We start from the raw sequence: 14,076 nt of genomic DNA, 5'->3' as shown, positions 1-14,076 counted from the left end.
TGGGGAAGCTGCGGGGAGGCTGTTGAACAAAGGTGTCTGGCAGCCGGCTGAGGTGGCACAGATCCGCCTCAACGCCCTAATTACTGCCCCAAAATGGCGCCCGCGCCCCCTGGCGCCTTCCCGCCCGCCGGCGCCGCAGCTTCGCTCTGCAGCTTTCTGTCCGCGGCGGCGCCCCGTAGCGACGAGCCCGCGCAGGGCGCATCACTTGTTGCCATGCCAACCGCCCCCGCCCGCCCCGTGCCGCCATCTTGGAAGTTGCGTCGAGATGGCGGCGCCGCCGCCCGAAGCCCCGCCTCCCGCCCCTCCCCGCGCGGCCGCCAGGGGGCGGTGTGCTGACGTCACCGCGCCCAACCCGGAAGCGCGTCCGTCCGTCCTTCCTGCGGCGGGGCGATGGCGGCGGCGGAGCTGCCGGGGAAGTACCAGAAGCTGGCCCAGGAGTACTCCAAGGTGCCGCCGCCGCCGCCTCGCGGGGGGCCGGGCCCGTTCCTGCGGCTGGGGCTGGGGCTGGGGCTGGGGGGGCGCGGGGCTGCGGGCGGGGGAGCGAGGCGGTGTCGCAGCCGCAGGGTGCGGAGGCTCCCGTCCCGCAGCACGGCGCTTTTCCTTCTAGTACGTGCAAGATGCTTAATCCGGAGCTCGTTCGTATTCGGTCGCTAAAAAGAAGATGGGGCCGTAGGTCTCGAATGGCACAGTTCGCCTACCGCCTTGGGAAGGAAAGCCAGCGCTTAGTTTTTGTGTGTTCCAACCATCAGAGAGCTTGGCGTGGGATACTGACCATGTCTGACAGCTTTCCTTAGGTTACAGAAGGAGACGTCATCAAATACTCTTCCCCTTGGAGCTGCTATAAAAGACTAGATGGAATCCAAAGCATTCACAGCTGTATATTTTATAAGTACTTCCACATGTTAAGAAAACCCAACTTAAGAGTTGTTTCTGTCACTGGTTTTGTCTGCTCTTGTTGCTTTCTCCACTGGTCCTTCTGTACCTTGGACATTAATTTATGGCTCAGGATAAGGTAACTGAGGGCTTTTCTGCTTGACTCCTGAATGACACTTTGAAACACGGGCCTTTTACTATAGCTTCTGAATGTTCCAGCTACCGGATCCTCTCTTTTATTATCACGTTGTGCAAAAGCATTCTCTGAACTTCATTTTGCAACTGTCAGTTGCAATGCTTCGTTGGTTCCTCACGGGAACGATTTTTTTGGTCTCATCCTGTTTCTTGTGGAGCAGCCCCAGGACATTGTGGGATCACCTTTGCAGTTAACTCTTTCATGCGAATAATCAGTTGTTGAATTGGCAGGTTATTGTGTGCAGGTGGAAAAGGAGAGCGGTCCTATCAAGCTCTTTGCCAGTTCACTAATGGTGCTGTGGAAGCCAGGGAACGGGGCAGACGAGCACTCAATAGATACAGGAAGCGACAAGGGAAGTACCTGGCAAAGGATCACTTTCCTTCTCAGTTCAGAGCAGTCCAGAAGGGTTTGTGTTTTTAGAAACTTTTCTTCCCTTTGAGTTGCGGCTTCTTGGTCTTTCACGCGCCTCTAATAAGAAGCAGGACTCAAAAAGCTCTTTCAACTTGTGCATCACGCTTCAGCTTGGACATCTTGGTGCAGCACAGTTGAGTTAGTTCATACTGTTTTATCACTGCACCCGACATGTTCCTGCGTTAGTAGCTGTGGTGGAAAAAAAGGAATAGAAAGCTGCTGCGCTGCTTTTTCTTGCTGGGGACAGCCTGTGCTTGGAAATCTGTGATGCTCTTGAAAGTTTCTTCTCTTGCCTTTGTGATGCCTGAGCAGCACAATGGGAATACTGCAGGGCAAAAGCCTGTCTTTAGTGATGTCAATTGACTTTTGACCTTTTGAAATATATTGAAATATCGTACTGAAAAGGTTAGCTGTTGCTGTTTTACATTGAATCTTGCTTGTTATCTTTCTGCCAGACTGTACAAGCCCCTTTAATTTGTATCTGCAACAGCTGGACTCAAATGTGTCAGATGAATACAGACTACCACTGCAGAAACTGGGGTTCAAGCAATCATCAAGAAATGGAAAGATGGGACTGTTGGTGGCCTTAGTACTGCAGAGGTACTCTGTAAAGTGACTGGCAGATGGGTGTCCTGACTGGCACTTTACACCTTAGTGATTTTTAGCTCAGGTTTGTGAACTTCATAATTAAGTCTGAGAGGGCTTTTCCGTGTATGCTTTTTAGATGTTTTCCTGAGGCTTTCGTCAAGCTATTGTCAGGATTATCTGCTGCTTCTGGTAATAGGTATTCTTCTTGAATTGAAACAGATTTTGACTTCATTCTGAGCTTTGCTTGTGTTCCAGAACCAGTCACGAACAGTTCTGGGGAGAACAGGGAAGAGGCAGAAGTAGCAATGTATCTGAGCAAGAAGTTGCGACTTTTCCGTAATTGTTCACGGTTCTTGAAACCTTAACTGTATTTGAGTTGTTCATTTTCAAAATAGTTATTAAGTTTTACTTGATCCAAGAAGTTCAGCTGGTTAAATAATGTCTTGTTTCTTGGCAGTTCAGAATATGAAACTAATACTTTTTTCAACCTGATAACTACCTGCTTGAACAGAATTCTTGAAGAAGCAACGCACATCTAGTGCTGTCATGAATGTATACAATGTTTTCTGCACATTCTAGTGAATTGCTTTTTGTTGTTTCTTTGTCTTGCTTAGTTACTGGCATCTTTTTTTTTTCCAGCTTCGAGCTCAGAACCAAGTACTGAAAAAAGGGGTTGTAGATGAGCAAGCGAACTCTGCTGCTCTGAAGGTAATCCCCAGAAAATGCTCATGTCAGATGTATTAAGCTGTGACAAAATAGGTAAACGGAAGGTTTTTTTAACTCAGTGCTGTGATTAAAAGAATGAAGGAGGAAACTGATTCAGTTAAGAATTTCTGTTCTGCAGCTACTGTGGTGATTGTTCTCTGTAGGTGCTCACTTTGTAAAAGTAGAAAGTTGCTTCTTAATTCTTCTGCTGTTTTTTTTTCTTTAGCTTATAAGAAATTCTTTATGCCTCATCAGTGTCCAAATACTGAAGAAAGCAATTTTTTTAATGAGCGCTTATGATACTTTTTATTAAAACCATGTATGAAATTAAGTGTGACAGCTTTAAAATCTATTTTTTTATGGTCACTCAGGAGCAACTGAAGTTGAAGGATCAATCACTGAGAAAACTGCAACAAGAAATGGACAGCTTGACCTTTCGAAATCAGCAACTTGCCAAGCGGGTGGAGTTACTTCAAGATGAACTTGCATTAAGTGAAGCTAGAGGCAAAAAGAACAAGGTATATGCTAAAGGCAAACTATTTGCTTAGCAGATGTCTGTTATTCACTTGTCACTGTTCTATCCTGTTTTCTAGCAGCAGTTATGTTGCATCAAGTCTTTAGATTAATGTTTTTTTTCAGAACTTAAAAAAAAAGTAGATTTTTCTTCTAAATGCATTTTGGCCATTCTGTTCTTTTATTTCATTTTATGTAACTTGCAGCTTCACTAGATGGATTTCCAAGTTTTGAAGGACCTCAGCCTGGCTTGAGTAGGCTTTCAAACCATTGCCTCCAACTTTTCTTACTTGTTCAACTGTTAGAATGCGTAGCTCTCTATTACTTTAAGATGTTTGTATTACCTTTTAGATATGTTCTGTTTAGTTTTAGCTCTAGGGCCTCACTGAGTACGTTCTTTTGAACATAGGCCTACTAATTCAATGTCATCCTTACTTATGAGACTTGCACTGGGAGACCAAGTAAATCACATACAGAACTACTTAAATTAAGTTTCTGCTAGATGATCTGCATCAGATCACAGTCTTTTTAGAAGGAGGGGAATGTACCACAGTATTTCAGGTATTCTAGTTCATAGATGTTGTGTTCTCCGGTGCTGCCTGGCATTATCCAGTGGCAGGCTGTAGAATGCTTCTTGTGATTATCCCTGGTGTGACCATACCAGCTTACACATGGACACTTGGTGCGGGACAATGAGCCTTTTACTTGGTTCCAGGACCTGTGTATGCCTTTGTGTGTAGGGGTTAATATTGCCAACTGCTTGGAATCATGAAAGATTTAAATAATGTCAAATGGGAACCTGCCCGCACTAACCATTGTGTGTGTGTGAATGTGAAGTCTGAGTAGAGGCTTCCTTAGCCCTTATTAAATCAGTGTTCTACCGCTGTATGGTAACAGCAGTGCAAAGGAAAAAGTGCTGCTTTTAAGCTAATGCTGTGCGCAATACGTGTATCTTTAGATATTTCAGTTTAAGATACATATTAATGTGCTCCTACTGGGAATTAGTGATCAGGAGGTGTTTTCATACACTTGGGGTTGTGCTTTAGGATACCCCCGCATACTTGGGGATAATGCATATACCTGCTTTTTTTTTTTTTTTTTTAGAAAAGTGCAGAATCTTCATCTCAGTTGAGTCAAGAGCAGAAAAGCGTCTTCAATGAAGATCTTCAGAAGAAGATAGAAGAGAATGAACGACTGCATATACTTGTGAGTAAAATCTTTTAGTCTTTTTTTCTACTTGAGAAAACTAGTTAGAGAAAGATGAAGAAAATACACCTGAATATTAGTGGGTTTAGAGGTTTAATTACATACAAAATAGCAGATTAGATCAGCTACTGTTGTTTACAAGTATGTTCCCCTGCAAAATGAGAAAGTATCCTGACTTCAGATTCTTAAGACTGTGTTGAATATATTATATTATATACGTTCTTCTCACTTAAATTTTTAACTTTTTGTGACAGCTAATCTACTGAAAGTTTTCATGCTTGGTACTGTGTTGGAAGCTTTTTAGTTCACTAACAGTTTACGATTTGCTTTGAAGTGTAAAATGTTTTCTGCAAATTGCCATAATCAAGTCAAGAATGTACTTCACTTTGGTTTAGAAAACTTCAGCAAAAAGCCTTGTGGTTCATGTTTAATTTCCCCAAATTACACCATTAATATTTTAAGTATTTGATATTGCAGGTCTGTAATAAACACGAAGTACTTTGTTTCTGAATCTCTTTTTTCGCTGTAAATAACAGTATCAAATTTCTACTTGTCTGAGAATTAGTATGTATGTGTTTTGAACCTGGAGTGGCTAATTACATTATTGTAATTCATAGGACTAGGTTCTGTAGTAAAATGAAACTTTAATATAAGATTCCTTTTCTTATTTTAGTTCTTTGAAGCAGACGAGCAGCACAAACGCTTAGAAGCAGAGCTGAGAACTAGACTTGAAGTTTTGGAAACTGATGCTGCCCAGCATCAGGCTGTGGTGGACAGTTTAACAAGGAAATACACAGATACTATAGAAAAGCTGCAGAATGATAAAGCCAAATTGGAAGTAAGGAGCTTTTCTGTTACTTGACAAGTTTAAAAAGTTTTGAAATGAAATGTTTTCCTGTGTCAGTATTTACATTGTGAGATTATCTTCTTGCATAAAGATCAAGTCTCAGACACTAGAAAGAGAAGCTAAGGACTGTAGGCTTCGAACCGAAGAATGGTGAGTGTTTTAATTTAATATAATGAAAATTTGCTTTAAATAAATGACTGCTGGATTACTTTTAAAGAGTAATAATGTTTTTTAAAAAAAGTTGATAAAACTCAAAATATGGGGCAATAGCACATTAACATCAACACCATGCAGGTCTGACCCATTTTTCTTCTGCTGAGTATGTAACTAGACAATCAGTTCCAGAGTCAGCTCTTACTAAGAGCAGTTCTATCTGCCAGGCTATTTTAGGTAGCTGCGAAGCTGATGAATGATTTGAAAAATTTCTTTGTCATGGAACATTATAAAATGTAAAGAAATCACTGAACTTCTATGAAACAGAGATACGAGTTTGCAAAAATGTCAGTGGGGGGGTCGGATGGGGGGGAAGGCAGGGAGCAGATGGGATGGGACTTGGTGAAGTTACGCCAAGACAACCAGCTGAAGAGTTTCAAGAATCCTCTCTCTCTTCCCACCCCCCAGTGCCTTTTGAGCAATAGCTTTTGCTATTGGTATTTGCAGGTAAAACACTCAGCTAGAATATTTGAAGTTTTTTGCTCAAGGATTCTATTGTTAGTTTTGGAATGCTTTCATTGTTTTCAAGACAAGTTGTAGAAAACTGAAGAAGCTGAGGACTGCGGGCCAAATCAGGTTAAGGTGTACTTCTCTGAAGTTCTTTATTAAGGTGCCTTTTTTAAAAATTTGCAGTTTGGATCTTTGATGTAAAGGATAAATGCACAGTAAATGGTCAGATGAAAAGTTCCTTCTTTCAAATGGTAATCTTGAAAAATACTTTTCATTTCAATTCATTAACTCAACTCTAATGAAGATCAGAGTTTCACTGAGAGTGTGACTTGTAAAAGAGGGTGAAAGCTATGTTTTGCTGTTACTTGCTTTTTTGTGGCGTTTAAGAAAATGTAGTCTTAATCTGCTGCTATTTAATTTAAAGCGCATCTGTCATTTTTTACGATGACTGCAAAATTACTGTCGTTGTAAGAAATTGTCCCTACCATTTAAGAAGGGAGACTTTTTAAAAACAAAGCCTGATACTTATTGATTTTTGGTGTTTAAAATTAAGATATAATGAACACTAGACAGAAGATGTCTTTATGAAAGTACTGTTCTTCTGTTTTCCCAAGCTTTTTGGCAGAAGGGATCCATTTGCCTTCTAAATCCAAGCTTTATTCTAGAAAGCAAGGGTTGGACTAGATGTTCTTAGCCGTCTTTTCCAACCTGAATGATTCTGTGAAGGGCATACAACACTTGACAGCATGTATGCCTTGAAAATTTAAAGGATAGAATGTAAAACAAAATATATCAAATTACTTACTATCCATTCCTTTATAGTACAAAAGGGAAAAATATGTACTGCAACTTATCTGAGTTTTTCTATCATGCCCTATTCCACTGCAGTTTATGCTGTACAGTTTCTATGCGATTTTGGGGCTGCTCTTGAAGAAAAATCTTCGTTCGTGTGTGTGAGCTACTTATTGAGCAGTTTCTCAATATCATACTTGTCTATTTGGATACTTCTTCCCTGTCAGTCCTGATTAAATTCCATGTATTTGAATGCTTTTTTTAAGAGGAAAAAATAAAGAGCTATCACTTTGACACTTTCCTCCCACCCTCCAGTATGTGTGCAGGAGTAATAGATGTCAAACTAAAACAAAACAGTGAAGATTTTGAGGGCCGCAGTTGGGTAAGGTGTGGAATTTAGTCTGAAAATCAATATGCAGTATAAATTTTAAAAAAATGTGCTGGAATATTTTACTACTACTACCTTTAATATACAGATAAACAGTAATAATTCAGATTCACATCTGTGTATGCAATCAGATGTAAGTGAAGCACATCTAAGTAAAAATAACTTAAGAATGCATCAGAAACAACTGCCAAACCCTGTGTGAACAGGTGGTATCACAACAATGCTTAAATACAGAACTTTGGCTTTTGAGATGTTTCTAATTATGATGCGACAACTTAGTGAATTATCAGCAACTTGGTATGAAATACCATATCAGGTATAAAGTAACTAACATAAAGGCCCTCTTGCATTCCCATTCAAGTTGCAGCAGAAAAGAATACTTTTCTTATAGCTTACGCAATAAATGTGGACCTGGAAAATAATGTAAAGATTATAAAGAAAATTGAGTTTGGAACCCAGTTTGAGTTTGAGCTAATTGAGAATGGAACTTAAGATTTACAACATTTTCTTGCATCTTTCAATGCGTTTGTTAGTGACTAAAATACATTGTTGTAGTCTAAATATGACACAGGAGAAAGAAGACAAGATAGGAGTCATCCTAACATCTAGAAAGACAGATAGCTGTACACTCAAGGGTTGCTTAGGGTTAGCTAAGGTGGTGGTGATACAGATCAAATTTTAAAGGTTTACATTGAATGTGTGTGCTTTTTTGTTTATTTAGTCAGCAACAGTTAAAGAATCTTCAAGCAGCTTTGGGCAGTAGACTGGAAGAATCTCTATGCATAATCAGTGAAAAAGTACCTTTTAATGACACAAGTACGTATTGCCTTGTCTGGATTTTTTAGTCCTCTTGTTTAATTTTATAATTTTAGGTACCCATGTGGAGGAAATACTCTTTAAGAATTAAAATGCATTAGATGTAAGAAATTTTGGACATCTAAGCAGATACCTCGAGCTAAATGTAATATATATTCATGTTGCTAGTCATCTTTTTTTTAGTGATCTTAAATATATATACTTAAAATTTGATATTTTATGTAAAGCGAAAATAAAAACTTTAAAAAGCCTTTGAGTAACATAACACTTGTCTTACTTAGTGTTGACAGAATATTGTGAAAGATGAGGAAACACTGTCAACTTACCAGTTTCTCCACAAAGCTGCCTTTAGGTACTCATCTCAAAGAATGATATTTTTGTCGGGGTAAATTTAAGAGTTACAGTAAGTTGGGAATAAACTAGTGGCTGCAGTAATACTGACTCAATGAGGCACTGCATAAATAATGTTGTGTACTTAGTGGAAAGCCTGTCAGTATGTCACATCTCTGGTCAAAGAACACCTAGACTACAACTTACTTATTGTTTTATCTTGGACGTAATCTTTTCATGAAAGAAAGTACTTTGATTTTGGGACAGGGACTTTAACCTGAAGGAGTGCTTTGGTACCAGAATCAGTCCATATATGCAAAATCAGTGCTGTTTTTGAATAGACTCAATGTGAGGTTGCACTTGGGTAGGGAGTGTGTACTATTCTAGCAGTAATCTTAATGTTTTGGACAGCCTTACGTTCTGTAAAAGCTGATCTGGCTGGTTGCTACAGGGGTGAGCCATCCAGGTTCTCCACTGGGTTGGCAGTACAGTGAGTCTTGGCTTGGAAAAAACAGAGCTCCTTAGGAGATGTTGACCCTCATACAGCATATTAGGTTTAGATAGCAGTGCTTTGAGTTGATAATCCTTATTTACCTCCTTGCCTCTTACAAGTAAAGATCTTTGCCTGCTGTCTGCTTCTTGCTTATACTTCTCTGGCTGACATCTACAGGTGGTTATACTTGTAGCGAAAACTCTGTACGTAATTTCTCAGCTCGCTCAGCTGCCATGATCACATAGTACACTTTTGCTTGTGTAGAAAACAGTGCGGAAGTGGAAAGCTCTTTAATGACAGAATAGTGAGAGAAAGTCAGGAAATGATTGTCTACTATGGATTCCAAATATCTTGCTATTGGCTCTGTAGTTGGTTTTAAATGTAACTAGTAGCTGGCTTCAGTTTCAGCAACAGATTACTTGATTATCAAGTGTGATTTCAAGAACAAGAAGATAAAGACGAACTTTCTTAATCCCTTCCTTACAGGTAGTAGCATTCAGTAATTTCAAATGGTGATTTTTAAAGAGTAAGAAGTTGAACTTTTTATGACAGCTTAGATAGTGGTGCTTATTGCACTTAATTGGACATGGACATGTTCCTTTTTAAATACTTAAGACTTTGTAAGCTGTTCTCTGGGTACAAATGTACATCTGCCTCTTTGGGAAAAAAAAAAAAGTGTTCCAATTTTTATCTGAATAATCATCCCAAGTGCTCTGTAACTGAAACAAATGCTGAAATATATGGGGAGTAGAACTTATTCTGAACAATCAACAAATTGTGTACATAGAGGAGCTCTTTAAAGAAATAATACATTGATCTTGTTGACAGTTGCTGGGATGTAACTGAAATTTCAAATTAGTCTTGGATTCTATAAGGATTTTTTTTAAAGACTTCACTCTTGTGTAGTGAAGAATATTGTTCTTCTGGGCAAGAAGATTCTACTGTTTGCTATCAAATTTAGGGTGTTCAGATAGTTAAACTAGATTTATAATCTGAGGCAAGTATAGGAAGACTTCCTGTTTAGTCATAGTAATGGTTCTTAACTGAGGATGGCTAGTCCAACCTCATTACGTCCATTGTTCTGATGTTTTTAGTTATTACTTACATAAACTGTACTATTACTGCAGTGAGTTTATTTAAATCACTGTATATCATTAAGTTTTTTAAAAATAAAACGTGATTTAATACATATGCATCTCAATTTTTGTTCTGTAGGATCAAATCGGTATAATGCTCTGAACATACCATTACACAACAGAAGATATCAGGTAAGTATTTTTTGACTTTGTATGTAAAGAAGTAACTTTCTACACAGATACTGAATGAAAACAATTGTTTCAGCAACCTAAAATGGCAGAAGATAGACTATCTTTCTTATTATTGTGGTACTTCAAGAAAATTTCTGTCCGCAAAGCCTCTGCACTCCTTAAAGACAGTCTGTACTCTTATATGCAATAAGTCATCTGCTTATCTCACTCTGACCTAGAGCCAGTCCATTGACTCCCGGTTGGTGATTGTTGTTAAGTATTAATAAAGTGACATCTTTATAGAAAGAATGGCAAAAATGCCTATATAGCTCTTATTAAAGATAAATACTTGAAATACTGTTTTACTATGTCAACCTGCAGTAAGTTAGAACCTGAACATTTCATTTTTAAAGTTAAATCTACCTTAGTTTAGAGGACTTAATCTTTTTTGGAAAAAAGGTAGCTTTGATATCTTTAGTTTCCCTCAAATTCAGCTTCTTTGGTCACATCACGAGCTCTGAAAAATGTTTTCATTTGTAAGTTGGTGTATACTAGATAATATATTATTTGTCATACGTTGTAATCTTTTGAAGGAATAAATGTTGTAATTCTGAGAGCTTTAGTTCACTCCCATTTTATGGGATATTTCTGACCAAAACACAGCCCAATTACCCTTATTAATTTAAATACTACTAAACTTGAAATACAGAGTTTCAGTTCATTACTGTAACTTCATCAACTTCCTTGGGAATGCAACTTAGTATTAAAAAGTGAAAACTAGTTTTCTGTGAATATCTAAGAGTATTGGGATTTTTACTGGAGTAAATCACATACCTTGGTGCAGTCAGTATTTTTCTGCTGTGCTATTAGTGAGGATAGGTGCCTCAGTGCACAGTATTTTCGCTTTGCTTGTATGATATATCTAGAACCTTCAAGGTAGTGCATTCGGATGTCACTAGAAAAGTTTCAATTAACTGCTTTCTCTTTTCTTCATAAGTATGTCTATAGGAGACCTTGTTCCTTATGTCTGTTGTGAGAGTTGGTGACCTAGTGTCCAATTTTGTGATGGAAATAGTCTTAATTTGGCCTATTGCTGAGTACTAGGAAAAAAAAATCTGAATAACTTCATGCAGAGTTTATCCCTTTACTGTTGCCTGGTAGCACTCTGTCAGCCAGCTTCATGCTTCAACATCTGCAGTCTTGAAAATGTTCCAGGACAGATTTTTATGACTGGCTCTGCCAGTGGAGGCAAAATGCTACTGTATTAACACAGGCTGCAACGTAAAGGACAGCAAAACAGTAGTATTGTCTGTTTTCCTTTCTTGCATAGATAATTAAGATACACAAACTGAGTATAATGACTATTAATTATTTGCAGCTATCCCTGATCCACAATTGAGATTCACTTCATTTGACACTTGAACTATTACCAATACGTCTCTGAAGGATAACTCATTCTTGGCTGAAATGTCACTTTACCCTTATTCTGTACTCCATATTCACAACAGAATAAGGTTTTCTTGTCCATTGCCTTTGCATTTTCAAAATGCCCCATTTTTGATTTGTTTCTCGGATATCTTCCAATTGCACTGAAGCTAAAGAACACCCTCATGCAAGCAGCAGCTCAGTTCTGTACAGGTGGGAGAACTGCATTGCTGATTAGAGAAGCAGACACCTTTTATTCTTGGAGAGCCCCCAGAATAAAATACTTGTTTTCTTTAGTACTTAAGTTTCCTTCCAGATAGTTATCACAAATTCCTTGCTTTCATAACGGTGAAAGAACTGAGCTGTGGTCAGCTATCAGTCTATTGATCTTGAAGTATTTGTTTCAAAGATTGCTTGTGTAGTTGTAACAACCTCTTAAGTGTTCTTGTGGCCTATAGTTTGAGAAATACAGCAAAAGCAAGCATCATCTGTTGTATGGAATACAAACACTTCAATGAACAAAAACACACGTTTTGGAATGGAATTGTAGTTTATAAATTCATTTTTAAAGTTTATAAGTGGATAATTGCTGTTATGTGTCTTATGCTGAACTAGTGGCAGGAAAGAAGTCAGCATTTTTTTCTTGTGTCTAAGCACCTAATATTTTTCACATTTAAATAGGTACATGTCAAATGCAATCACTTCTATAACTTGTCTTTACAGCTCAAGCTGCGAGACCTTGCTGGCCAGGCACTGTCTTTTGTTCAAGAGCTTGTAACAGCTCTTTTGAACTTTCATACATACACTGAGCAGAAGGTCCAGATCTTTCCCATTGATTCTGCAACAGACACTATATCACCATTAAATCAGAAGGTAAAGCTTACTGATTTCAGCTGTAAGTATATTCAGTTACGTAGACTTTACTGAGTGAATAATCTTAGTCGTGGAAACTTCTACCTCCTTTACTGAATGCTGTAAATGTGTTTCTGACAGGTAGCTTTTCCTGCATGAGAGGTCTTTTCTGTTGGGTGAATTGTCGGAATATGGGGAAAGGGCGAGTTGCAGAGAATCATTTTCCCCTGTGCCTTTGTTAAAAGAGAAGTATGATAGGCAAATCAAAGTTTTGCTTTTTAAATGCCAAATTAAAGCGTATTCATTAGTTAATGTAAAAATGCACTGTGTAGCATGGGAGATAAGAAGACAGAAGGTCTTGTGTTTGAAGTGTGTAACTATAATGTGAAATAAACTGGATGTAAATTAGGTTTACAGAGGTGAGAACTTGGACTCTGCTTGTCAAATATCAACTTTATAATCTGATTTTGGGCTATTTATGTAAAGACCCCTCCTGTAAGTGTTCTGAAGCTTGACGTCTGATGAAAAGCATGTTGAAATTATTGAGAAACGTGACCTGGCTCCTCTTATGCAACTCCATGGGAAGATTCTTTTATTTTTATTTTTCCTTTAGGGTGTCATTCAGAGTTCTCAAGTTGTACCTTTTGAATTTTACCTTCTATGCCATGAAACATAGAAGATAATACTGCGCACAAGTGTTTGTGCAGGGAGTTCATATGTGGGCGCTATGGAATAAAAATTGCTTTAACGTCTGACTTGTTGACTTTACAGTGTCAGTGGACAAACGTGCTTTAAAGTTGGTAGCTAGATGACCTAGCATTTTGTGGTTCAGATGAAAATCTCAATTTACTGGTTTGCATGGCTCAGACTTAATTTAGAGATGGATGTGACCTTCCGTTCATTGAATGGCTGCGTAGTACCTATATAAGCAATGTTAACTGTCATAAAACTTTCCTGTTCTTGGGAGGACATCCTTCAGCCTCTTTGGAGGCAACAAATATGCTTATGTGGGTGTTCTTCTGGAGAAATCCTGTTACATTTACCTTCTCAGTTCTTTCACATATTTAAATCAAGAATGAAGTTTTTCAGAGTTTCAGCATAGCTCTTGGTTTGAAAACAGTATTTTCTTGCTCCTGCCACTAGCAACACTCAAAACGGCATATCCTTCTTGTGAAGGCCATGTAGTTTTGTTATCTTCCAAGTTTTCTGGGGCAGGAACTGTCTTTGGCCTAACAGTGATTGGATTCTATAAACACTATTGCAGTTTACAGTAGGCAAATAAAATCAGGTTTCATAGACATCACTTCTCATGCATGTTTTTTCTTAATGTCCTAACTAACAGTTCTTTGTTTTTCAGCAAAGTGCTTTCACACAGCTGAAACATGCAACTTAATCAGAACTGTAATTTGATTCTCCTTTTCTGATGATGGATTCAGCTCAGGCTTTGTTTGTCGTCATAATTGTTTTCTTGCAGCCTGCCTCTGTTCCTGTATATTTATAACCTAAATGTTTCAGTGCATTCTACCTTACAGCTTTTGCTGTGATTTTTTTCCAGCAGCAAAATGTCTTTTTTGCACTTCTTGAAGCTGCTCTTGGTCCTATATCATCGATTAACATATCTGTTTGGCAGATAATCCTCAGTGTGATCTTAGCTCCTCCACTGAGTGTTTCAAAAACCTCCCCGTAATGCAGTAGAGAAAATGAGACAAGTGTCATGTAGTGGCTTAGCAC

The 14,076-nt window shown here is 38.5% G+C and overlaps 1 protein-coding gene across 1 annotated transcript in view; it reads left to right on the top strand.

Annotated features, from left to right (window-relative positions):
- The first annotated feature begins 292 nt into the window (after positions 1-292).
- Positions 293-14,076, top strand: part of PPP1R21 (protein phosphatase 1 regulatory subunit 21) — a 33,994-nt gene continuing 20,210 nt past the window's right edge. Inside the window, exons 1-9 of the mRNA XM_048078412.2 lie at positions 293-447; positions 2,708-2,776; positions 3,145-3,291; positions 4,391-4,492; positions 5,166-5,330; positions 5,431-5,489; positions 7,904-7,998; positions 10,037-10,089; positions 12,217-12,366. Of these exons, the coding sequence (XP_047934369.1) occupies positions 391-447; positions 2,708-2,776; positions 3,145-3,291; positions 4,391-4,492; positions 5,166-5,330; positions 5,431-5,489; positions 7,904-7,998; positions 10,037-10,089; positions 12,217-12,366 (897 nt within the window). The 5' untranslated portion in view covers positions 293-390. The remainder of the gene's footprint in view (positions 448-2,707; positions 2,777-3,144; positions 3,292-4,390; positions 4,493-5,165; positions 5,331-5,430; positions 5,490-7,903; positions 7,999-10,036; positions 10,090-12,216; positions 12,367-14,076) is intronic.

The sequence above is a fragment of the Anser cygnoides genome, chromosome 3 (assembly GCF_040182565.1).
Source record: "Anser cygnoides isolate HZ-2024a breed goose chromosome 3, Taihu_goose_T2T_genome, whole genome shotgun sequence".
Taxonomy (NCBI): domain Eukaryota; kingdom Metazoa; phylum Chordata; class Aves; order Anseriformes; family Anatidae; genus Anser; species Anser cygnoides.
This window is presented reverse-complemented; position numbering and strand designations above follow the sequence as displayed.